General features: G+C 51.2%; 11 protein-coding genes across 11 annotated transcripts; 6 read left to right on the plus strand and 5 right to left on the minus strand.

Moving 5' to 3' along the window:
• Positions 1-401: 401 nt before the first annotated feature.
• PV06_07733 (uncharacterized protein) lies at positions 402-1,372 on the plus strand (the record flags this gene model as incomplete). Its single annotated transcript, XM_016409009.1, has 3 exons — positions 402-454; positions 515-891; positions 942-1,372. 3 exons carry the CDS (start codon positions 402-404, stop codon positions 1,289-1,291), a joined length of 780 nt encoding a protein of 259 aa, XP_016260763.1. The 3' UTR covers positions 1,292-1,372.
• A 1,908-nt stretch (positions 1,373-3,280) lies between these two features.
• Positions 3,281-6,566, plus strand: PV06_07734 (uncharacterized protein). Its single transcript, XM_016409010.1, has 4 exons — positions 3,281-4,415; positions 4,473-4,598; positions 4,645-4,713; positions 4,760-6,566. Exons 1-4 carry the CDS (start codon positions 3,299-3,301, stop codon positions 6,010-6,012), a joined length of 2,565 nt encoding a protein of 854 aa, XP_016260764.1. The 5' UTR covers positions 3,281-3,298; the 3' UTR covers positions 6,013-6,566.
• A 1,989-nt stretch (positions 6,567-8,555) lies between these two features.
• PV06_07735 (uncharacterized protein) lies at positions 8,556-11,569 on the minus strand. The gene has a single exon (XM_016409011.1). The coding sequence runs from the start codon at positions 11,503-11,505 to the stop codon at positions 9,037-9,039; it is 2,469 nt and encodes an 822-aa protein (XP_016260765.1). The 5' UTR covers positions 11,506-11,569; the 3' UTR covers positions 8,556-9,036.
• Positions 11,570-11,860: 291 nt separating this feature from the next.
• Positions 11,861-14,421, plus strand: PV06_07736 (uncharacterized protein; the record flags this gene model as incomplete). Its single annotated transcript, XM_016409012.1, has 1 exon — positions 11,861-14,421. The coding sequence occupies one exon, from the start codon at positions 11,861-11,863 to the stop codon at positions 13,361-13,363; it is 1,503 nt and encodes a 500-aa protein (XP_016260766.1). The 3' UTR covers positions 13,364-14,421.
• Positions 13,297-14,280, minus strand: PV06_07737 (uncharacterized protein; the record flags this gene model as incomplete). Its single annotated transcript, XM_016409013.1, has 2 exons — positions 13,297-14,118; positions 14,169-14,280. The coding sequence occupies 2 exons, from the start codon at positions 14,278-14,280 to the stop codon at positions 13,376-13,378; spliced, it is 855 nt and encodes a 284-aa protein (XP_016260767.1). The 3' UTR covers positions 13,297-13,375.
• A 136-nt stretch (positions 14,422-14,557) lies between the features above and the next one.
• PV06_07738 (uncharacterized protein) lies at positions 14,558-15,609 on the plus strand. Its single transcript, XM_016409014.1, has one exon. It carries the CDS (start codon positions 14,647-14,649, stop codon positions 15,577-15,579), a length of 933 nt encoding a protein of 310 aa, XP_016260768.1. The 5' UTR covers positions 14,558-14,646; the 3' UTR covers positions 15,580-15,609.
• Positions 15,610-16,193: 584 nt separating this feature from the next.
• On the plus strand, positions 16,194-18,172 carry PV06_07739 (uncharacterized protein). The gene is made up of 2 exons (XM_016409015.1): positions 16,194-16,266; positions 16,353-18,172. Exons 1-2 carry the CDS (start codon positions 16,224-16,226, stop codon positions 17,951-17,953), a joined length of 1,644 nt encoding a protein of 547 aa, XP_016260769.1. The 5' UTR covers positions 16,194-16,223; the 3' UTR covers positions 17,954-18,172.
• PV06_07740 (uncharacterized protein) lies at positions 18,132-19,481 on the minus strand. The gene has a single exon (XM_016409016.1). The coding sequence runs from the start codon at positions 19,410-19,412 to the stop codon at positions 18,303-18,305; it is 1,110 nt and encodes a 369-aa protein (XP_016260770.1). The 5' UTR covers positions 19,413-19,481; the 3' UTR covers positions 18,132-18,302.
• Positions 19,482-19,658: 177 nt separating this feature from the next.
• On the minus strand, positions 19,659-20,623 carry PV06_07741 (V-type ATPase, G subunit). Its single transcript, XM_016409017.1, has 6 exons — positions 20,486-20,623; positions 20,393-20,431; positions 20,307-20,340; positions 20,248-20,256; positions 20,099-20,199; positions 19,659-20,046 (listed from the first exon to the last, which is right to left on the minus strand). Exons 1-6 carry the CDS (start codon positions 20,486-20,488, stop codon positions 19,873-19,875), a joined length of 360 nt encoding a protein of 119 aa, XP_016260771.1. The 5' UTR covers positions 20,489-20,623; the 3' UTR covers positions 19,659-19,872.
• Positions 20,624-20,826: 203 nt separating this feature from the next.
• Positions 20,827-21,130, plus strand: PV06_07742 (uncharacterized protein; the record flags this gene model as incomplete). The annotated part of the gene is made up of 2 exons (XM_016409018.1): positions 20,827-20,922; positions 20,990-21,130. 2 exons carry the CDS (start codon positions 20,827-20,829, stop codon positions 21,128-21,130), a joined length of 237 nt encoding a protein of 78 aa, XP_016260772.1.
• A 751-nt stretch (positions 21,131-21,881) lies between these two features.
• PV06_07743 (uncharacterized protein) lies at positions 21,882-24,826 on the minus strand. The gene is made up of 2 exons (XM_016409019.1): positions 24,662-24,826; positions 21,882-24,612 (listed from the first exon to the last, which is right to left on the minus strand). Exons 1-2 carry the CDS (start codon positions 24,690-24,692, stop codon positions 21,968-21,970), a joined length of 2,676 nt encoding a protein of 891 aa, XP_016260773.1. The 5' UTR covers positions 24,693-24,826; the 3' UTR covers positions 21,882-21,967.
• Between the last annotated feature and the right edge of the window lie 63 nt (positions 24,827-24,889).

Consider the following 24,889-nt stretch of genomic DNA (forward strand, 5'->3'; position numbering starts at 1 on the left):
AGGAGCATGAGGCTGGTGTTTGCTTGGCGTGGCGGTGCTTCGAGAAGAGCGCCACAGTTGATACGGATGCGAATACGAGTACGAGTATGCATCACCTCGGCAATCTCTCTGCAAGCACAGATTACAAGGAGTCCAAGTATCCATAACATGATATCACAGACCATAGACGTCGAGCAATGAAAAGCCTAATTGATCTTGTGTTGTATTTTGCAAGAAACATGACACTATGGCCTGCCCTCTTCAAAGAACCTACCTAGGTAACCTTCCACCTTGGCTCTTCTTCCCTGACCAACCCTGCTCCAATTCAAGGAGACACATGATCTTCATCGCATCTCTATCCGTGTGATTTGTGCATTTATTGCCGGAGCCGAGAAACAAGTCAAGTTTCGGTCGTGCTGAACATGGCCTCAGTCAACCCAGCCGCGGGCGAGAAGCCGAAGATAGTCCTTCATTGGTGAGTGGAAGCTTTCCACTACGCGGATCAATTGAGATGTACGCGCCTGACACAAGTCAGGCTCGAAGTGTCTCGTTCACATCGCATTCTTTGGTTTTTCGAAGAGATCGGACTCACATATGAGCTCAAAACATACAAGCGGACCGCGGAGGCCCTTGCACCCCCAGAGTTGAAAGATGTTGATCCTCTGGGCAAATCTCCGGTCGTCGAGATCTTTCCGCATGGTGCAACCAAACCAATTGTTCTTGCAGAGTCCGCAGCAATAGTCGAGTACTTTTGCGACTATTACGGAAGCTGGCTGGTCCCTCGACGATATCCTGAAGGTAAAGATGGCCAAATCGGCGGTGAGACTGAAGCCTGGCTACGGCACAGAAGGTTCATGCATTATGCTGAGGGTAGTATCATGCCGCTGATGTTATTGGGTGTGATCGTCAATAGTACGTTATCTCTCGATGCAGGTGGCCGGTTGTACTAAAGGGTCTTTCAGGGATTCGAAATTCCCCCGCTCCATTCTTCATCAAGCCCATTATCGCGGGTGTTGCAAACAAGATTGAATCCTCCTTCTTACAACGCAATTTCAAGACTCATTATGATTTTCTTGAACAGCAATTAGCCACTGCCCCAGATGGCGGAAATTTTCTTTGTGGAAAAGATTTGACTGCCGCGGACATAATGATGTCCTTCCCTTTGGAGGCTGGTGAGAGCCGTTCCGGACTGACCAAAGAGCAGTACCCAAGGGTCTGGGCATACGTGGCTAGGCTCCATGAAAGAGAGGCCTACAAGCGTGCGGTGGCAAGCATTGTTGAGCGTGAAGGAGAATTCAAAACAACTCTCTGATGCCCAAAAGATCCACACAACCTAATGTTATTGTTCTGGCTTGATTATGTCTATTTTGGAATGCAGGGCGCCTATCGATCGATAACCTTGGGTCGAGGTTGTTCATGGCAAGATTAATGCTGGTTCGCTCTATCTTCAGCCACCTCTAGAGAAATTGAAAAGGACTCGGACATTGCTTTTTGCTCCAGAGAAGAACCGCCGTGTCGATGCGACCCGAAAATGACCCAAACTTGAAGCATAAAGACATTCTTGTTAGGTCGTTGATGGATTCGAGCTGAGTCTCGAATCAGATGATGTCAACCGCGGCAGAACACATGTGTATATACCTATAAACCCTTCACGGTCATATCGCTTGTATCTATCGTGAATAATCTGACTGTGCTTTTGGTGCAATTGGGGCCAGATCGAGGTCTCTGCCAGCGCAATATTATATGTAACATGAACATCAACCGCGATTGGGGCAAGACTGGCTCACACATGTTTGGGGGCGGACCCAAGCTACCTCGAAAGATTGGTTCAGGTTTCTTTGCAACAAAACCACCTGCTGAGGCCGTTGACCATGTGCTGACAATCGCTGCAGGCCAGCACGGGTTTAGTATCTGGGGATGCAGCAGATATAAGAAGCAATTGCGCGCGACCGAATGGTTTTGCATGTACATGAAGAGCTCGATGCCATTGTCACCGACTCACCCACTGCTACAATGCATATCTTGAGCAGCACGAGGATGATCTGACATCAATGCACATGCACTTAAGATATTGCTCCGCCGACCCAGAGAAATATCAGGCCAGTGGGACCTCACCAAGTCGGCGTCCAGATCCAGACAGAGGCTCTAACCAAGGCATATCATCGGCCTCAACCGATTCGTGTATGGAAGCGACCGATGGGCTTTAGTAGAGTGGCTCGAAAACAGCTCAACGATAGCCATGGTCAATATCTCTGAGTTTGCTGTTTCTATCAACACGAGTCTTGAGATACTTCCAGGACTGGCCGAGGCACGTCATCTAGCATTACCAGTGACCACCCCCCGAACCAGGACGATCTTGAGCTACTATAAAGTACCCCCCGCTCTTTTAGCCCCGACCTTGGACAATACCGGCTTCTCAAGGCTCCGATACCCCCTGCTCTCTTCCTGAAGACTGCACACAGCGTGTAATGATATTCGACAGCTATTCTCGCATCCTTGGAGTATCTTCACTTGAGGACGGAGGTTTGGAAACGATTCGTATGCGCTTCCTCACTTCGGTCGTTCGAAATCCTCCATAGCTGCCAATACGCACAGTTCATCTCGTGAAGGAAGGCCGCCTAAATCTTGCTCGAAATCGAAGTCCCCACTGGGGGGTTGAGCCAGCGTTGTTTACGATATCATCTAGTAAGTGAAACCTTTGTAACCTCTTCTTTTTTGTTTCCACCCCCATTCTGCGACGTTATTGACTTCGATGGCGCCGGTTGTTGGTAATCGACGTGCATCATAAGCCTCCTCTCATCACACTTGTCAGACCACCGAAACCAATGGACTTCCAGCTAATTGCATGACTCAGGCCTTACTCATCGCACAAGGTGAAGGCCCTGAGCATTTTCTTCGATTTCCATCAGGCTGTGACGCTCGCAAAGAGCCCGCCAGGCACTCCTGCTCAAGTGACCAGGCCGTCTTTAGCTGCTAGCAAGCCTACTCGAGACCCGTCCACACCAACAAGTCATTCATTTTCGTATCGCGGAGATAGCCAGATTCACCATCACGGAAAGCAAGCAGCCTTCCCGCCGACCCACCACTGTCATTCCCACGAAGGCACACCTGGCCAATGGTCCCCTTGTGGGTGACAGATCGATCCAGCCTGTCGTGCCCGAAGGGTCCGTGGAAGCCTTTGCGCAGGCTCTGCGCCTGCTGGCCGCGGCCAGCCTTTGTGACCGCGTCCGCTGAATGGGGCCTGTGGTAGGGGTGTTTTCGGGCCTTGGGCTGATTGATGAGCTCCGGGCTTCCAGAGTCCACTACCTCAATCTGAGTGATGACGGACCCACACTCGAGGTTTACATCTGATGGCAGTATCACTGTTTCGGATACGACTAATACCAACTTGATTTCCCCAGCCATCTCCATTTCTTCAGCGCCAGATAGGCGTCGCACGGGCGCCAGTGCCACCGCCAGTAGCCCTGCACTCCCGCCTGGAGCAAGTTTTAAAGCTACTAATCATTACAGTACAGCAGCCCGTCCAGAAGTGTCGTCAACCATCACTGACCGGAGCGCCGAGCCTGCTGACACCGCTAATTCTTCCCCAGACACACGACCTGTCTTCCTTCACGACCAGGATCAAGACTACCCGACCATCACTGTACATGATCCTGACTTCCGACCCCTTGCTCCTTCTGATATCGATGCATCTGCTGCAACTAGCGATACCCTAGGCTTCTCAGGCCTTGGATCTCAGCTCTGGACCGCCCCTTCTCGGCGTACCCTTGACTTTGCACCTCAACCAATATATGAACCGACAGGGGAGTTACTGCACGAACATACTCATACATTTGATGAATTTGATACACCCTCCCTTTCAGAATTTACAACTGCACTCTCCACATCGCCGGTTTATCCGTCACAGCCGATCACGACAGCGGTTGGAACAAGTAGGGCTCCCAATGCTACTGGCGTGGTAGCAACTTTTATTCAGCCATCGCTTCCTCGATCAGCTCTGAAGCGAAAATCAAGCTCGAACACGACAACTCCGGTCGCCGATAAGAAGGTCCGGGTTTCGTCTGAGCCGATAGCTGCGTTGGGTGTTGACTCTGCTGTCACAAACCCTCATTCTATCAATTTTGAGCGAATGTCAGGCGTCGGCCTAACATCACCTGATGAAGGATCTACCTCCTCAGATCTTCCGACTGGTTCCCGGCAGATCCTGACGACAGGTACTTCTTCCGGCCAACGGAGAGCACGGCAGTCATCAGAGTCGACTGCGCGACCATCTTTGAATCCATTGAACCCATCCCAGACGTCAACTAGACAAAGGCAGAGTAGCAACCGACCACCCGCAGCTCATCCACCTTCGATCCTACCGCCGGAGAAAGTCTTTCCTATCCAAATAGGATCAGAGCTATTCAGGCTATCTGGAGCATCTATTTCATCGGATGGTGCGTCCGTCACTGCTTCTGACCATGATATTGGAACCCGCTAACTCCCTGGTGTAGCACCGTCCTACTTCACACAGTTCTTCGAGGAACAGATCAGGCAGAATGAGGAGTCTGGAGGTGTTAGAACACTCTACATCGATCGAGATCCTGCTACCTTTCGAGATGTCGCGCGTCATTTACAAGGTCGGACAAATTTCAAGGTCACTGCACAGTATTGACTGATTAACAGGTTACCATGTCAAACCCGTGGACGGCACTCATTTTGTAAAATTGTTTGCAGACGCGCAGTTCTACAGCTGTAAGTCGTTCGGAGACACCAACTGTGTCAACTAACCCTATCTCAGTGCCACGTCTAATCGATCAATTATTCGAATCCGAGATCTACATTCAGATAGGAGAGCGACATTTTCAAATACCTAAAGACATTTTCTCCGAACCAGGAAACTCACCCAACTTCTTCTCACTGGGGTTTGCGGTTTTCTTTTCAACTCCCGGAGAAGTCTTCCCTGGGCTCGATAGGCGTGGCCTACTTCGACCACCATCCATCACACCCCCGTATGTCCCAGGTCGGTCTGCCGATATCTTCGCGGAACTTCTGCATCTTCTACGTGGCTATCCACTCCACATCAGAAACGAAGTCCACCGAGCCGAATTACTGCGTGACTGTCGATACTTCCACCTACGCGGCCTCGAACAGAAAATCATCGCCCACGAGATCAGTTACAACTCGGAGAGACAAAAGCAGGAGATATGTTTGAGATTGGAGGATGTGAAACCATCCGGGGTATCATACACCAGCGACGATTCATCCGGAGAGAAAACTGTTGGGGAAGGATGGGTCTACTACGCCAGACCATTTGTAGACGACACTTCTTACGAGATGGTCGTCGAGGTGGGCAGTGAGAGCACTGTTCTCGATTTGACCGACATGAGGGCCGACTTTCACGGCCTCGCCAAAGCCAGAGTATCTTCCTTGTTCCAGGTCGTGGCCAACAAGATGAATCTACCTACGAATGCGCCGTTGGGGTTGATGATGCTGTCCGGGGGCCGTTCGTCACAGTCGGCCAGCCCGGGGCACACGCCACTCAGTGAAGACCGGGTCAAGGTCCGCTTCGAACCTGCAACGGACATCACTTTGGATGGAGAGCCGTACACGATCGACTGGGACAGCGTAGCCGGACAGATCATGCAGCATGGTCCGTCCGTTGCGCCTACCGAGTCCGAGTCCGAATCAGACATCATGAGCGAAGGAGCGCCATCGAACAAAGCAGCCGCCGCCACACAGCAGCGACGTCCCCAGACCCGACAAACTCAACCTGGTCCGACAGTTCAAGGGGCTGGTGGCACCAGATCCCTACCGGTGCCACCCATTCAGACAGGTCGATTGGCCGAACCTTCGACCAAGAAGAGAAAAAGACAAAGCAGCCAAGGCGATCTTGGAGAATGGACGATCAGGACGGGTCAGTGGCGCTTGCGAGTCCAACCTAGTCAGCATGACACTATAAGGGGAGGATACGAGATGGTTTTTGTCGGCGTAAAGATTGATGCCTACTCGACCGAAAGGGCACGTAACGCCAGACGTGCTTTTTTGAATTGAACAGCCGGAGTAGTACTTGAGAGACTCGCACCACGCAACTTTACAGTCCTGCCCTCGCCACCAATACCTTGCAAAGAGTATCCCAACATTGAAAATTGGAACGTGTCGACTACGCAGAGAAGAACTAATTCCCCTCCGGTCCATTCAAGCATCGCATGTCATCCTCACAATCACATTGAGAATATTGGATGGATTGATGGTCCAAAGTTAACGACGAAACGGCCTTGACTCGTCTAGAAAATTGCATGGCGAATTTTCGAAATGTTGCATGCAAGCTTTGTGCTTCACGGTTCAGCGATTTGTTTTTCTTCCGACCTTGTTCTTTTGGGGGACACGGCGCTACTGAAAACGAATGGGCATGTCAGGTGGTTTGGCTGCCAGTTTGTTCAAATGGGAACAGTGAAACCCGATGCTGAGGTTGTCCAACATGCTGTATTCGTCGGCCGTCAATGTCAATATATGTGCACGTCAAAAACCATGCCGCCTTTGGATAGTACAAGAATTGGGTTTTTGACTCCAGAAGTAAAAAAAAAAAGACTCAAATGGTGATCCAAGTTGTCCTTGGTCTGTTTGGTCAGTGACCGACACCCTTGCATTCAGGGTCATGATTAAGCAGGCTCCATCATGATCTACTATATATCTCCGCGGATTGTGTGTTTGACAGACGAAGAAATCCCCCTTGTCAGGTGGTTGATACACTCGTACTCGCCGGTACAGTCGTCTTCTCGTGACCACCCCTCCTACGAGGGGCAAAAAGTAAATAACGTAAAAAGAAATGAAAAGAAAGGTATTTGGTTCGTCGCTCGATTGGTCAGCTGCAGAAGGGATTATTGTTGCAAAGTGGTCGATACAGTCAGCCTACTTATCTGACCGAGCTGTTCACCTTTGTCTGTTGACGGAGTCCTACAAATTTACCAACTGTAGGGCCAGTCTATCTGAAGATATGCGGAAAGAGTACGCTACTACCGGAAAAGACCTCTTGCATGGGACGTCAATACAGGTAGTCTCGTATGTTGGTCAAGGTAGTCCCAAATCATCATCAGAGAGCTCGCACCTCCTCGACGACTCGTCCCTCTGTCCCACCACCCTCGTATAGTCTGTCTCTGTGTGAGGCAATGACGTTGTTGACATGTCGACTCCAGGGTTGAAATCTTGATTTCTTGGGAACCATTTACCAAGACTTTTTTCAAAATAAGCAGAGTAATCTAGAAACTTGACATGCCCATGCGTCGTTACCTGCTTCGGGGTTGTCTCCATGTTCCTATCTCGGTAGCAGTCGAGACTCCAAAGGAAGTGAGTGGCAACGACGTCGGTGGTATACGAACGGCTTGGCTGGCTTGCCACAATACCACCTCCACCTCATCCTCATCCTCACAGGAAGTAATGGCGCAAATATACCTTTCACAGAGCGCGAACGAGAAAAGTACAATACCTGATGCCGGCTTGAGCGGCCTCTTCAAAAGTAAATCGACTGAAATAGGCACCTTGCTAGGAAAGAGTGGTAGCAAAGGGGCAGAGGGCGCGTACAAGACATTGAAGCCCAACAATCCCGAAAAAGAGACAAACGAAAAGGCCGGAGGCGAGGCAAGACAAGACCGGTAAAGGAATGTACAGTAACACTCATCGGTGATACTGTAGATACCGGCGAGGGGTGGCACTGTGACAGTGAACACAATACAAAACCTACCGGAACCATGTGCACCAAAGAAAAAAGACGAGTCCCAAGGTGAGAGGTGTGTGTGGATGATATAATCATAACAATCCAAGAATTACCGGAAAAAAGGACTCGTATTGAGTCCTTCTCAGGGGACTGGATGACGGACCTATGGTGTTTCAACTGCTTTAACTGTTCATGTCCAAGGTCAAAGAATCGCTTCGCTCGTGGACGACTGACGAGGCTGCATATGATGCGAAGGTGGATCCAATGCTCGTTCCCTTTATCATTTCGACCTGTATGCATGTCTTCTTCTTCAGCAAGTAGCTACTTAATCGTCTATAGGATTCCGCATTCGGCCTAGAAAAGACCAACAGGCTACGGCCGAGACCGTGGTGTGCAGGGATCAGAATCCTGTTTTTTTGTTGGGGACCTTTCATATCGTAAGCGCGGTATCTGTACTCCGCGTTCGTACTCGTGATGGTAAAACCCATGCCCTGACTGAACTCCTCCGCGGGGTCCCGAAGACGAGGTTAAAAGAGGTGGTTATACCAGAGCCTGACCTAGCTGTACAGTGCTCGTCGGACTTCGGATCAATAGATCCACAATCGACCATATCCAGACACGACACTGTGTCTTTTTAGGTCACTATCGTGTGACTGTTTGCATGAAGAACCCTAGTATTACAATCCCTAGTTCTTGACCTTGAGAGGTTTCGCAAAGGCAATATTCGCAGCCATGAGCAGCTGATTCCCCTCGTGACATACCTTGAGATTGTCCCGCCAGACATGTTCGGCCGAAAAAATCAACAGGAGCACCAATGGTAATGAAACCGATGTTGATAATCATGATTCATAAATAATAAATACCAAGATCACTTGTCAAAGAGGCTGGACCAGGAGCTTGGACTTCGAGTAATTGTTAAGATTAATCAATACGGGTCCCTACCAGGTGCTCGCTCAGCACCGACCGAGGCCGAATCAAATTGTGCTTCATGGAAGAATCCTTCTTACTCGTTATTCAGAGTCGAACATCGGAGTTTGGCCGTGTAGTAGTCTTTCTTCCGAGGTAGAATATCCACCAAGAGAACCACTTGCAGCTATAAGATGTCCAACATGAGCTAGATGAGCTGTCGCCACCTGACGGTGGTGCATAGCCGAACGACTAAGTACCCCAGGCTTGCCTAGTGGTTCGAAGCGACCTCATGTAATCAATGTAGTTTGTATCTGGAAGTTGCTCGGAAACAGGGGCTTGTAGACCGAGGGATTGACTTGTTGAACTCGGTGCACCAGTTAACCTCAAATGCCAAAGCCAGCCGTTGGATCAGCATTTCGAAACGGCCTTTTGCTGTCAATTGCTGGGCCGGAGTGCTAAGATCCCCGTGCTTCCGTGCCCAATTTCGTCAGAGCTACATCGTACTCCTGCTTCATTGTATCAGTGGCCACCTGAATGATTAAGCGCCTGATTTTGCTGCTTCTCTGTAGTTGATGATCATCGCCAGTGGTACTGGATTTCAGGCCCTTTCCCCCTATTTCACGCCAGAACCAGGCGCCTTCTCGATGCTCAACAATGGTCCATGCTTGGCCTTGTTTCCCTGCCCGAGCTGTCCGCCCGACACGGTGAACATAAGTCGACGGACTGGTCGGCACATCGTAGGAAATAACATGCTCAAGACCTGGTACGTCTAAACCACGTGAAGCTCGGTCGGTGCAGACCAGGACGAGGACTTTGGATCTTCTAAACAAAGATAGCGCACGGCGTGATGAAGCTGATGAAGCTGTACTCCTTGTCAACGTGGATATACGAGAGGCGAGATCTGGCCACAGGAGTGACAGCAGTCTAGACAGCCTATTTGCTGAAGCTGTCGATCTTGTGAAGACAAGTGCACGAGGTGTCTTGTCGCTGATCGTAAGCTCATTCTGGTTCTTTCGCTGTTTTGGAGGCTTGTGGCTACCTTGGTCAGGCCCGTCAGACTCATCACTGCTCGTACTATCAGTCACTGAAGACTCAGATGAGCTAGTAGCAGATGATGACTCCGAATCTGAGGTTGTATCCGAATCCGAATCTGAGCTGGAGTCTGACTCTGAAGTTGAATCATCTTTAGAAGAGCCACCTTTAGTGTGTTGATTTTTTTGGGCTGGTAGAATCCCAATTTCATCCTTGAGTAACGTAAGCAGGTATAAAGGCTTCTCAGAGCCGTCAGGCACGGGGACTGCTGTCTCAATCAGAGACGGCGGCAAGTGGAAAGCATCTTCGCCGATTTCTGTAACAAGACCAGCGTCGTTGGGAGACGTTTCGCCAGCAGTCGATTGCGGACCCTCCAGTTGGGAAGAACCTCTTAGGACTATCAACTTTGGATTACGCAAACCTAAAGCATTGAGCTTGGAGACGTCGCGCGTCATCGTTGCAGAAAGCAGTACTTTCGTGACCCTTCGTTGTGGAGGGTCCATTCGCATAGACTCGAGAAGCACATCCCTCTCTCGTGTGGCTGCTCGTGATTCCAGAGCAGGAGATACTGCGTCAATCCACTCCTGATAGCTTTCGTTCAATAGTCGATCAGCTTCATCCACTACTAACCACTTCACATAATCGAGATTAAAGCCAGGAGTATTTTTGAGGTGTTCGACAAGACGACCAGGAGTAGTTATTAGTACATCCGCTTTGGACTTGTAGCGAGTGACATAGCCAAGTGAGTAAAGAGACTCTTCTGTCTGCACCTTTCGTAACAGGCTTTCGAATGAAGTTGTAGACCAGTCAACCTTGGCTTGCAGCCCCCTCTGGAATGCTTCCATATCGTAGACCATTTGTTCCTCCACAAGAAGTTGCTGCTCCTCCCGGAGAGTCTTGCTGCCTACAGCAGTGGCTATAGTGAGAGAACTTCCAGCGGCACAAATTTCGCACAGCTCGCGTACTTGTTTCACGAGTTCTCTTGTGGGAACCACAATCACTGCCCTCAGCTTTGTGCCGACCACACTTCTCAGACTAGAGATAATTGGCAGCACGTATGCCAATGTCTTCCCAGAGCCAGTGGCGGCTGATACACAGACATCGCCAGGGTACTGACTTGGGCCTTCCAGTAACAAAGGCACCACACTTGCTTGTACAGGGAAGGCCTCTTCGATGTTGACCTTTTTCAGGTTTTCAAGTAGGTCACTGGACACTCCGAGTGACTCGAAAGTGGCAGTGGAGACGAGCGGAACAGTTGTAGGGGATTGTTGCCAGGCAGGAAGTGTAGAATATGTTGGTTTCTCAGGAACCGTGTCAACCTGTTCGGGTTGAGGTATCGGCTCCAGGCCGTGCAGCTCAGTCGTCGGTTCTCTGGAGATTAGATCATCTTGTTTGAAATCCTTGTTCTCCAGCTGTTTAGCTTTTGCAAACTTCGAAAGAACAGAGGAGCGCCGCCGGTCTAGCTCTTCCTCAGAATCGCCGTTTCCTCCTTCAATTTGTGCAGTTTTCGACTTTTCTCTTCTCTTGTCTTTGCGCTTCGCCGATTCCGTTACAGAGTCATCGCGACTTATGGCTTCTTTTGTTTTTGACTTTGCCTTCTTTGTCTTGACAGCAATTTCGTCCGAGACATGTTTGGTAACCCGATGCTTGTCAATCACATTCTTCGAGTCTGATTCCGGACTTCCATTCGTAGCAATTACATTCTCAGTCTCGGGATCTGTTGGGTGAGAAGTTTCTAGAGGTTCGGATTTCGTGGCAGTCTTTATCTTCTTGCTTTTCTTGTTGCCCGATAGCGCCTCGGGATCTCGCTTGCGCTTCTCGAGTACTGGGGGAGGATTGGAGACATGGCCGCTTTTCGCTGGCGGCACATATCGGGCATAGAAATTAGACATCTGGCGTCATGCGGAACACTTCTCACTTATAAGATAGGGAGAAGTCTGAATGAGTCCCGCGGCCCGTACCAGTATCTGTCTTCAGTACCGCTGGTGTTGGTCTTGAAGTCACCAAAAAAGTTTCCCAGAGCCGGGAATAGAACCGGCAAAATTATTCACCGCCCGCTGAACCTGGAAACTACACCGCCAATGCTCGTCGCTCCTTTTAACGCGGAACATCAAGACATGTGTCGAATTACTATCACCTACTAGGCATGTACTACGCAGCATTATATCATCAAGGAATCTAGAACAGTAATACAAGCAACATGAGTCACTTGGGTTTACTCAACAATAACCTCACCCTTCCGTCGAAATGCCTTACAATATTGCCATGGTCAGCGACTTCTTCTTCCCTCAACCAGGGGGAGTGGAAAGTCACATATATCAACTATCAACCAAGCTAATCGATCGAGGTCACAAAGTCGTGATCATTACGCATGCCTACAAGGGTCGTACTGGAATTCACTACCTCACCAATGGCCTGAAGGTCTATCATGTCCCCTTCTTTATCATCTACCGAGAGACGACGATGCCCACCGTGTTCTCATTCTTCCCCATATTTCGCGATATTGTCATCAGGGAACAAATCGAGATTGTCCATGGCCATGGCAGCTTGAGTAGTCTCTGTCATGAAGCCATTCTGCATGCGCGAACCATGGGCTTACGAACAGTCTTTACTGATCACTCATTATTTGGCTTCGCAGATGCTGCATCAATTCTGACCAATAAACTACTCAAATTTGCCCTGAGCGATGTCGACCATGTCATATGCGTCTCCCATACCTGCAAAGAGAACACCGTACTCCGCGCTTCTCTCGATCCCTTGATGGTTTCCGTGATACCCAATGCGGTGGTGGCCGAGAACTTTCAACCTCGAAATTACGTCCCCAAGTCGGACGAAGTTAGTTATATGCGGCCCAGGCCCCTTCCACAACGGCTTGGGCCCGGTGATACGATTGTGATTGTCGTCATCTCTAGACTCTTTTACAACAAGGGTACTGACCTTCTGATCGCGGCTATACCGAGGATTCTTGCAGTCCACCCGAATGTCCGCTTCATCATCGCCGGGTCCGGTCCCAAAGCCATCGATTTAGAACAAATGCTTGAGCGACAGATGCTTCAAGACAAGGTTGAACTCCTCGGCCCTGTTCGTCACGAGGAAGTGCGTGATGTCATGGTCAGAGGCCACATCTATCTCCACCCGAGTCTGACGGAGGCATTTGGCACCGTTATTGTCGAGGCAGCCAGCTGTGGGCTATATGTGGTGTGCACCCGGGTGGGTGGCATCCCCGAGGTCCTGCCAGCCCATATGACGACTTTTGCAAAGCCGGAAGAAGACGATTTGGTCATGGCCACCGGCAAGGCCATCGCAGCACTTCGCTCGGGCAAGGTTAAAACGGAACGATTTCATGATCAAGTTAAGATGATGTACTCGTGGACGGACGTCGCACTGAGAACGGAAAGAGTGTATGATGGCATCACGGGCGCCATCAGCGAACAGGAATTCTATGGTCAACAGGCAAGCGCAAATTGGAGTGCAACTCGAGGTCGATCGTATGCTTTGATTGACCGACTAAAACGGTACTACGGTTGTGGGATCTGGGCTGGTAAATTATTCTGCCTTTGTGTTATCATCGATTACCTGATATATTTCTTTCTGGAAATATGGGCACCTCGGGCGAGTATAGACATCGCTAGAAGTTGGCCACGGAAACCTTTTATCAACGACAAGAACAAGCCCGTCGAGAACGGCTTACTTCGCAGAAGGGGGACCGATCTGATGGATCGTCGCAATGGAAGTCTTGTGATGGGTTGAGATCGATTCGGGTCATGTTTCCTCCCTCCATCGGATGGCCCAATTGCCTTTGGCGAAGCTTGGTTCGACCACTGCTCCATTCATCAATGCTTCGCATTTACGGCGCACCATGTCCTCCTCTGCCGCTTCGTCCGCTGCAATAGAGGCCTTTGTGGTACGCTTGTTGGGCTTTTTGGGGTGGGAACTATGCCTATCATGGCGCTTTTGATCACAGCCAAAGGCTATCAGTCTCCGGGCCGCTCTCCTGACCATCTCTCTTTGCTCTGCACGACGATGACCCTCTTGTTTCTTTTTCAAATCATCCTCCGCTGTGGAATGAGATGCGCCTGGAAGACTCCTCTCGTCGTAGCTTTCAGTGCTGTCAGATGTTGCAGGTTCCTGGGACCCATCTCGGCTCGCTAGCCCACCTACACTGCCCTCGGAGGGCGGTGCTTGAAGATGGATCTGAGCATCAACATCACTGTCATGCAATGCCTCTGCTGTCGATTGCGAAGCCGAAACATCAATCACAGGTTGAGGTTTTGGGTGGAACATGAGATCCTCCACTTCCTGCATAGCGATGATGTTCCGTCGGTCCCCCTTTACAAACTTCGACTTAGCAGCCGTCGCTTCAATCCCTGATCCCGGTTCTGCATTCAGCAACGCGACTATAACCTTTTCTATTTTACGATCCAATGGTCCTGGCTTGTGGTGACGACATCCATCTGAACAATACTTGATGATTTTGGTTTGAGCCTGTCGGATCTTGCGGGAGCCTACAACGGGGTCAGTCACATTAATTTTAGATGCTGAAGAATAAACATACTCATGGCTCTCCCACAAGTCTGACAGTATGCAGCATTTTCTTGGGTCAAGTAGAACGGTGGAGGGACAGCGGATCTTTTGCCCGGTCTAGACCATGAATCCATCCAACTCATACTGGGCGGAATATTGCAGACAGAGCGAATTTGCGAAGTCTTTGTGACTTGAATACACAATTTCAGTCTGATAGGTCTCTTCAGCATCGAAAATACTCTACAAAGAAAGTGATATTGGTCGACTGGATTTGTCGATAAGTGACTATTTACCATGACGACACTGTCGAGGCATGACGAGGCTGGTGGGCTTGACGAGGCTTCAGCCTGATGAGCCTCGGGACCTCCGCGTGTCCGCCTTCAAGGGCTAGTGACACCCCCACCATACGCCGTCCGTTGTGGTCTGATTGAAGACACCGAAAAGTATTCCTTCCCATCTTCATCGACTACTGTATTGCAGTTTTATCGTTTCCCGAGAAGGTCCTAGCCATGAAGTGGCCAGCATTACCAGCCCGAGCTAGTTATCTCGCGCTTAGAAATCCGAAGCGACGAAATGCATTGTCTCTAGCAGTTCTGAGAGATTTACGCGATCAACTCATTAGATATAATACATCGCCAGTGGATGGCAAGCTTCGGATACTTCCACCCTTCAGACCGGAGATACTGGATGAGCTTGAAAGTGCTGCCAAACATCATGATCCACAGGCAATGGAAAAGTATGGCTGGCTACTTGATTCCGCCGAATGGCAGAAACATCGTCGAGGTCTGCCTAATGTTGTCGTCCTTCGCAGCGAAGGACATGTGTTCTGCTCAGGGCATGATTTGGGCGAGCTGAGCTCTCTGAGTCACGATGGAGTCAAGGAAACGTTTCGACTTTGTGGCGAGATCATGTCTTTAATCCGACGTTCGCCAGCGCCAGTGGTTGGGGTTATTCAAGGACTCGCCACGGCCGCCGGTGCCCAGCTGGCTCTTACCACCGATCTGCCTGTTGCTTCTGCTAGCACACAATTTCGCTTACCAGGGGCCAGTATAGGATTACCTTGCACGTCGCCGTCGACAGCTGCATCCCGCCGACTTGGCCCAGCGTTCACTTACAAGATGCTCGCGCTGGCAGAACCAGTCCGTGCGGATCAATTACCTGGGGGACCTGTCGATGTTGTGGCAGATGAAGCAGCGCTTGAAAAACGGGTTGAACAGATCATCAAGCAATTGGCAGAAAAGACTGCAGCTCAACCACAAGCCCTAGGCAAGTGGGCATATTGGACGCAATTATCCTTGACGGGACAACAATCGGGCGGTGATGGTTATGAGGATGCTGTGCAGTGGGCTGGAAGGGTAATGGCCCTGCATGCCAGAGCTGACGATGCGAAGGAGGGTATGCACGCTTTCTTTGAGAAGCGAGAACCCAAATGGAAGTTATAAAACACCTTGAGTAGTATAGCACAAATACACCTACCAAAGGTCTTTGCCTAGGTCGTAAGCATCTCCTTCCAATCACCTGAGCCTTCTGTTTTAATTCAGTGGAAATAACATCGACCGGAGAGATGGACCGAGAAGCTCATGACAGTATTATGCTCGTGTGGAACAAGTAACAGGGTAAGAATGCCGCGCAAATGTTTAATAATCGACTGCCCATAGTGCGTACCTAGATGATGGTAGTGTCATGACTGTGGAAGTGTACGGGCTTCACTTGACGTCTAGCCACACCAGTGTCTTGGACACTGTAGGTGGTAAATACTCGTCCCCACGGGCGTCAATAGCAGCACCCAATAGATTGACCCCGTTCTCGGCACCGGGCTATGGGCTTTACAGTAGGCTCGAACCTCAATCAGAGCCCGGGTGATGGCGGTGGTGGTGGTGGGGTGGCCTCTTTTTTGCGGTTCAACAGGACTCTCCACGTCCCCCGTCCGGATTGTTGCTCGTGCGTTTTTCTGCGGATCGGAATACGCCCTCGGGAAGCGCATTTCTAGCCTCTGAATAATTAATAATTTGGGTTTTGATTCTTTTGATTCTTCTTTTTCCCTTTTAAAGATTATGTCGGAGTCATCTAGAGGGGGGAGTGTCCAATGGCTCATGGCTTGCCTCGTGAAACCGACACGGTTATTGTTGGTAAGTCCCTAAAGGATTTTTTCTGTGTGTTGCATTTCGGAAAAAAAGTGATGGAGGGGCTGATTTGGATGCATGTTTACCTAAAGGCAACGGCCCCTCGGCCCTGATACTGTCGTACATTCTTCACGGCAACATTCCTTGCTACGACAGTTCGAGTCCTCATCCTGATCGAATCCTACACGAGAAACTACTCCTTCACCTTCAGCACAATCAACAAAATGACCTGCTCGACGTCGATATTGATGCCCTCACCACCCACTTTAGCGCGTCGAGGTTCTCATACTCGACCCAGGCCCTCCCGATCAATGTCCTGCTCGACACTCTAGTCAGGCCGCTGGGCGAGACCGACGACGCGCAGAAAAAGACGTGCGTCACATGGAGGTATGACCGGTCGAGGGCGGTTCCTCATGTGGTGATTGGCAACACCAAAGACGCCGGGGGCCAGTGGGTGGACAACCCGGTCCACGCCAGCTGGGACATCGGAACATTGAGTTACGCGGGGATGTTGTCGCTACCCGGATACGGCTTCGACGAACATTACAAGCGACGGCACGGCCAGACCATGCCGGTCTACCTGAGGCCTTCGAGGCGAGAAGTGGCGGACTACCTCGCTGCGTACCCGGACCAGGTTGGCATCGCGAAGTACATCCACAACGGGCAGAGGATCGCTCGAGTGTCGCGAAGACGGGACTACGCCGGGTTCTACATCGCGTCTCATGGAATGGTGTGCCGGAACCTCGTCCTCGCGTCGGGCATCTTCGACACAGTCATCCCACCCCCAGCGATGCTGGAACCGCTCCTGAGCCTCGAGGGGGAGGAGATTGATCGCCCGCTGCGGCCCTCGCCCTCGTCCGACGCTCACGATCCTATCCTCGTCATAGGGTCGGGATTCAGTGCGGCGGATGTGATCATATCGACACCGCCAACCCAAAAGATCATTCATGTCTTCAAGTGGGACCCCTCTACGTCGCCTTCACCCTTGCGGGGTTGTCATCGACAGGCGTACCCCGAGTACGCGGGTGTGTATCGGAGGATGAAAGTCGCCGCGCTCTCGTCGTCGTCGTCATCGTCATCATCACATTCCAACAAAGATCGCCGCCCGAGGACGCTTCGCTCGCAGTCGGCTTTTGAAGCGAGTCGAGACTGGGATTTGACTTACGAAGGACTCTCCAATACCGAAATCGTGCGGGTTCAACTGACCCCGGACGGTTCTGGGATGGTGACGTTCCAGAGAGAAGGAGTGAACGATCCGCCTTTTCAACGCAGGGTCGGCAGTCTCGCTTACGTAGTTGGAAGACGGGGGTCCTTGTGTTATTTGTCTGAAGAGCTGCGCGCAGAATTTCTATCCGCCGACGCCAACTGCCACATGATCTCGGGACAGACACTGCGCCAACAGGCCAACGAAGATCTGGAGGTCGCCCCGCACGTCTTCGTGACGGGCAGTCTGACGGGGGACTCGTTGATCCGGTTCGCGTACGGCGGGTGCGCCTATGCTGCCGGAAGGATCATGAGGCGGCATGCACACAACCACGCCGAGAGCAAAAGAACCGGAACCGGAACCACCGCCGTCAACAATGCGTTTGTCGCCAAAAGGACAAACAACTGTCGATGTGAGACGCCGTCGCCCAAGATTCCGGCAATGAACGGCCTCGATGGACACGAAGCGAGTCCCATCAACCTCAAGTAAGACCAAGATGGGGGTAACAAACAGGCAAAAGGATTGAATTTGAAGTCATTGTGTACATGTGCGTGTCTATGAGGGACGAGGAATAGAAAGACATGGTGATACCATACGCTAATACGACGAAGGGGGGCCAAGAGTACTGGGGAACACGATCTAGAATTTGTATATACCTTTATATCGATGGTTAGGTAACGTTGCACATGATATGATTTCTGAACATATATACATGGTCCTGTATATCGACTTTACATACGGACTTGTGTACCCAAAAAGAACAATACATTTAGAACAAGAGATCATATTTTGACAAGAAATTATGCTCCGTAAAGAATTGGTTTTAAGAAAGACTCGATTATAATCCCTCCTTGGCCAACATGTCGGCGACACCGAGGTAGAAAGCCACGGCGTTGAATCGTTCCGTCACGATACCCAAGCGCGAGGCGACCCTCTTGATACGGTTCGTCCAATTGATCAGGTCGAGATGGGTCACGCCGTCCAGGGTACCCTTGTACTCGCCCCATCGGCTGCTCCGGACGCTGACCAGGCCGTCGTTGGGCCCCTCGATGACCTCCATCAGGTCGTGCGAGAGTCGAAAGACGGACAGCAGGTGGGGGGAGGCCGTGGCCCCGAAACTGAAGTACCTCACGTCCGGGTCGTTGGGGACGACCGGGTTGAAGTGGCCGTTGACGTAGGTGGTGGTGAGTTGAGCAAACGCCCCCGAGTCGACTCGCATCTTCTCCAGGATGGCGTACAGGCGCGGGAGGAGGTCCGGGCCGATGTCCCGGAAGAGCATGTCGGCGGCGCTCGACCCGCGGTGCGGGGTGGCGACGGTGGTCAAGCTTCGCACCTGGAACGACGTAGGGCGGACTCGCGAGATGAGGTATCGAGCGTCCAGCCCGCCCATGCTGTGCGCGACGATGTTGACGGACCGTCCTGCGGCGTGCCGGGCGATTTGTTCGGACAGGGCCGCCGCGCGGGTCTCGATCGACCCCGTCCGTGGCACCGTCGTCGTGATACATTCGATCCCGTTGCGCGCGAAAGCCTCCTTGATCCCCCGCCAGTATTGGATGCTGGGGAGGTAAGGCCCGGCGAGTCGCCACTCGTCGAAACCCAAAAGGCCGTGTGCCAGGACGATGGGGTATCTCGGTGTCGAGTAGTGAGTTTTGAACGCCGCATAGTCGCCTTGGATCAGGCGGCCGAGGTCGGGAAGCCGGGGGTCGATGGCTTTTTCTTCGTGGCTCGACGGCGAAGGGTTGTCTTCTGTGGCGCGAGAACCCTCGGGGTGACGGCGGGACGACGAGGGTGACCCCGGGATACTTCCGGATGTTTTGGACGTGCTGGATTCATGGCGAATTTGGACAAGTGCTCGACAGCCAGGCAGGTGTTGTCGATTTCCGTAGTGGCACGGCGATGGCTTGACGAGCCTTGGGGCAGTCTGGAGATTCTGTAATCTCCATGGCATGCTACGTGTCGAGTGCGATAATTCAGGCCTTTAGGTGTTATTGCTTCATGGCGATATGACCAAGGGGAAATTATTGAGAAATGTTGACGATGCTTGTGGTTGTTGTGATCGTATGAATTAATTTAGTCATTTGCGTCATATCGCATTCGTTCAGCCTTATCCCGTCTATGCGAGTACAAGGCTGGGGAACACGATCACACCGGAGAAATAGAAACGCTCACAATGTTACTCTACACATGAAGCTGATTCTGGAATAGAAATAGGTTCTTCATATCATGACCTAGCTTCCTACTTTTTCTATTCTTTGTTTTAATGACTTGTTGAACACACAACATTTGCGCCACGTTGCCATCCCTTTAAACCACCCATAAAGATGCAAACACCAGTCGACGTCCTGTACTGTAGACGTACGAGCAGCAGCAAACACTCAATCTATTACCATCGCACCGTATAGTTGGTCTCAATCCTCCCTCGAGATCTTTTCCGGTACTTCTGGTTGAGGATTTGTGACAGCTTTGATCAAGTCTTCCACCACCTTGTTTCCCGATTTCTTGCCGGCCTGCTCAATGTCCTTGACTTTGGCTTCCGCATCCTTGTTGGCATCGTCTTCGGCCTTCTTGTTTCCGCTTGATTGCTGCAAACATCGTGAGTGTGTGCTTTCGGCGCCATACCATAACTCGACCAACCTCTGATTCGAACTTCTTAAACTCTTCTTCCTTCTTTTTTCGATATTCTTCAATCTCTTTCTGTGCTTCCGACTTGGCGTCTTTTACTCTCTTTGTTCGATCTGTCCCAGATTAGATTGGCGCTATACAGAGGCATTTATTGATCGTACATTCTCTGGCTGCATCAATGTTAGCATTCGGTTTGAGACATCCAAGGACCTGGACTTACCTTTCTGCACAATCTTCTGTGCTTCTTTTTCTGCCTGTAAATGTTTTAACATATGATAATCAAGGGCTCAAGACTACTTTGCTCACATCAAGCAGTGTCTGAATGCCTGCGGAGTTTTGGGCAGACTGTGTGCTTCTTATCAGCGATTGAATTCCGTAGAGGTTCAGACTGCGTCATACCATTTTGAAAGGAAGAGGTTTGAGAATCGGACACTCAAAAACAACAGGTCGAAGAGAAGGACGGCTTAGCCAAAGAAGCAGGCGTGGAAATGGAAAAAGAATGCGGACTCGCTAATGCTAAGAATGCATGCGCCTGCCCGCTGAGGTTGAAGCTGCGCAGCTGGAAAGGGTTTAGCTTTTGGAGAAGCCAGACAATAGACATTACAGCACTCCGTATCCGTACTGAGTACTTTTTTGTCACGCAACTACTACTCCTACTCCGTACAATCTTCGAATATCCCTTCCCAGCTTCAAGTTTCGCAGGGAGAACAAGGGAGAACAAAATTCCTGTCTGCTCAAACATGTCCACGGCTTCCAAGGTCACTCTGTTGAGTACAATTCTAGGTACAGCCGGAATTGTAGCTTTTGTGCATTGGGCGCAAACCGCCGAACAAGCTGTATGTCACTTGATCTAACGTCTCGGATGCTGTCTTTTCTCTGACAATTCTAATCACGGTTACACAGGCCATGCATGCCGGCGTCGTTCGAGATATGGAGCAGCAACGAGTTAAACGGGAACGGCAAGCAGATTTCGACTTACAAAAACAACTGGAAGAAGAATACAAAAAGACGCAAAATGTGCACGACAGTACAACGGGAGCTTGATACGAGGTACTCGCAACAACTGTTTGTCTGCGCTGCTGCGAAGAGGTACAAAGGGGCCTCAGGCTTTAATTTTGTCAGAATGTTCCCTGCGAACTCTGGCGCGGCACAATGGTCAAGTGTTACGGCACTGTACGCAGCCTGCAATGGGTGTCCAGTATAAGACCATCACAGACACGAAGGTCTCCGACCAACAACGGTCCAGCGACACCATCTTAGGCGCCATCTACAAATTCTCTCCACTCTGGAAAAGGTTGACGAGGGCAATGAAGGAACGCACCATGGACGATTCTGTCCGACCTCAATCGCAAATCGTCGAGAACGCAACCCGGCCGCACCGCCGAGGTGCGGACTTTGCTGTCTACCAGCTTCGCAAAACTGCAGAGTAGATCGCCACCGAGGAAATCCACTAAGCTCAGAGGCTACTTGTGTAATCAACGAGGTCGCTCCAACATAGAATGCCTGTCTTCCATAGCGAAGGATGGTAGGCAACGAACGACTGTACTACTATAGCCGGAGACATCCTTACGTGAGCTTGGAAGCTCGTTGATGTACAAGTGGAAAAGCTGAAACGTATCTCGTCGCAATTGACAGACGAGCTCAAGATGTCGACAGCGTCAAAAACCATGGTCGTTGAAGATCCGAACTGATATGTTCATATCTCGTCATTTACTGTCCATGGCACTCCGTTGCGGCTACTTCAGATCGCAACCTGCCAGCGAACCTTTTGTTGAATACTTAAAATGTAGTCCACCTTGTATTATACAGAGAAGATATACAGAGAAAAAGTCATCTAGACATAAGATTCTACTTTTCCAATCATCATCGTCCTCTTCCTTCTTAATGACCGACCCCACCAGCGACCCAATTATTGAATTCGGGATCGCCAGGTCCAGGGAAGAAGCCGTTGCCCTGCTGCGCCTGCGCCTGTGGTTGCGTTGGCACACGAGGCTGAGCCTGAGCCTGAGCCTGAGCTCTCGCACGCTCTTGAGCTTCGCGTCTCTCCTGCTCCAAGCCCCTCTGGCGAGCCTGTCTCGCATACACGAGCAGAGCCAGAGCTCCGGCGAGCGCGATAATGATCAGACTCTCGACCAAGCCGTCGTCGATGTCCTCCCACTCATCGGCGCCGTACACGTCCTCGCCGTGCCTCTGCCCCTCTCTGCCCGCATAGTCGGAATCGCCACCGGGCATCCCGGGCTCCGCGTACCCCAGCATCTCCTCGTCCCCGTCGCGTTCCCGCATCATCGCCGCAGCTTCTTGGGCGTCCATCTCTTCCGCCGCGTCGAGGAACCGGTTGACCCACTCGCCCCACGACTTGGGCCGTTTCTTATCCTCGTCCTCGTCCTCGCGGATCGAGTTGACCTTGCCACCGCTCACGCCGTTCCACCAGCTCCGCAGCCTTAACTTGGCCAGCGCGAGCGTAACGGGCAGGTACGCCTCCTTGTTCATCTCCAGCGCGAGATCGTAGTATCGTTTCGCCATGTGGAAATCCTGCGTCACGGAACCGATGCCGTTCTCGTGCATCCATCCCAGATTCCAGAGCGCCTGGGCGCTGTGGTGGCTTTCTGCCGCTGTCGTGTAACATGTCGTCGCTCTTTCGAGGTTGCTCTTCACCTCGTCTTCTTTGGTGTCGTTGGGCAACAACCCACGCAGCACATGCGGTGATGATCTGAGGCTAAGATAGTAATCCCCCATCTTGATCAGTGAATCCACATTTGACTGCTTCGCACTCCTCGTAAAGTACGCCAGCGCGAGGTACTCGTCGTCCAGCAATCTACTTCGCCCAGCCCCGACTTCGGGTTTGCTCGAAAAAAGCATCGAGAGACCTGGAACATCAAGGACACTGGTCTTGCGGTCCAGTAGGTAAGCCACGTTGGCCTGGGCATTCTCGTACCCGGCCTCAGCAGCCTTGATGCTCGCGACTAGTGCTCTCTCCCAATCGCCCCGTTCGTAAGCAGAGTTGGCCTCGGAGAAACTCGAATGCAAGCCCTCTGCTCGCTCAGCGACGAGCTTATAATAGACGCTCGCCAGGCCGCAGTTTCTTTCCCGTCCGACACCTTGATTGGTAAGTTCGGCTAGATAATAGAATGCTTCCATGACTCCAGCGCCAGCGGCGAGTTCGAAATAACGCGACGCCGTCTCGATATCACCCTGATCGAGGAACAGAACGCCCAACGCCGACTGCGCAATGGGTAGACTCTGTTCCGCTGCAGCCTTGAGGTATGTCCCTGCCCGGAGGCCATCTTTTGGCACACCCAGCCCGTCCCTGTACATCAGACCGATATGATACTGAGCGAAACTATCGCCATTCGCAATTGCTCGTTTGAACCACATTGCAGCTTTCTCAAAGTTCTGATCGACACCCTCACCTCGTAGAAACATGCGCCCGAGGTATGCTGCGGCCTTGGCTGCCACACGGTCGATGCCCTTGGGTGCCTTGGGACTGACCTTGCCGTCCTTGCCCCAGTATGCACGTGCAACCTTCATAAACTGACGGTGTGCTTTGCGGAAATTTTTCTTGTATCCACGCGGCGCTTCGTAATAGTGCTTCCCAATTCCAAGCATGGCCGTGAAATCCCCCTGTCGTTCTTTCGTGTCAAGGTAATCCAGCACGTCATCAATGTGTGTAGTTATCACACCATCTCTTGGTGCGTTGGGCCCCGAAGAACTCACGCTTGCGCCTTCGCCATAGATCCCACCATCCACTTCAACCCAACGATATGCATTTCGCGTGAAGCTAAGTCCTCCCGGTGGGCCCGCCGCCCAGAAGTCCATTGCCTTGTCTGCCACACGCTTATAAAATGATACTGCTTTGTTGCAGTCCCGCGGGCATCCAACGCCTGCGTGATAACGGTATGCGAGGGTCATTTCTGAGTTGATGTTGTCTTGTCCCGCGGCAAAGGTGTGGTAGAGTAGAGCTTTGGCTTGATCACGGGGGGCACCACCTAACCCAGTACCATATATCAAGCCTGACATGTATTGCGCCGTGCTATTGCCATTGAGAGAAGCGAGTTTATTGTACCATGCCAGGGATTCGGGGGTGTTTCGTGGATAGGAGAAGTTGCCATAGAAATTCATTTCGGCAAGTATGAACATCGCATCTGGGTCTTCAAAGAGGGCAGCAGTCTTGAGTGTTTCAACAGCCTTGCGCAGGTCGCCTTTCACTTGCGGTGTCTCATCGTCGTGTCGGGCTGGTGCGTTCATGAAGAGGGTGCGGAAGATTAAGCGGAGATAGTACCAGATGTTCTCGAGTAAAGAAGTTGGCTGAGCAGGGGTGACACTATCTTTCCAGGTCGGCTCGAAGTCCCGTAGGATAGACCAGACATCGTGAACCACATTATTACCGCCATTTGCCCAGTAGTTCTGTTTCTGCTCTTCGTCAGGAATGAGATCGCTCGGAGCGTCCACAAGCTGCCGGACTGTCTCTTTAGCTTGCACAGTGGCTTTCGTATGTGAGGAAATTATGGCAAGAGCGCAGAAAAGTGCTATACGGTCTGTTAAATCCAGAGCATTGTGGCGCTCGCGTGAACATACCTAGAAGCACTTCAGCAAAGAACCGCCTCATACTGCTGATGTTTCAGTCGTCCTATCACCGGGATAGCATTTTGAAGCGGTGCACGAAGACTTCGTCTCTGATGTGCAGGAGGTCTTATTGCCAAATAAATCACGAACGATGCACGCTGAAATATAGGATGTAATCTGTACTCGACTCAATCAAGCCAGCTTGCCAACATGCGCACTCGGTCCAATGACGTCCCGTGC

Source organism: Exophiala oligosperma (assembly GCF_000835515.1).
Source record: "Exophiala oligosperma strain CBS 72588 unplaced genomic scaffold supercont1.7, whole genome shotgun sequence".
In the NCBI taxonomy this organism is placed as follows: Eukaryota; Fungi; Ascomycota; class Eurotiomycetes; order Chaetothyriales; family Herpotrichiellaceae; genus Exophiala; species Exophiala oligosperma.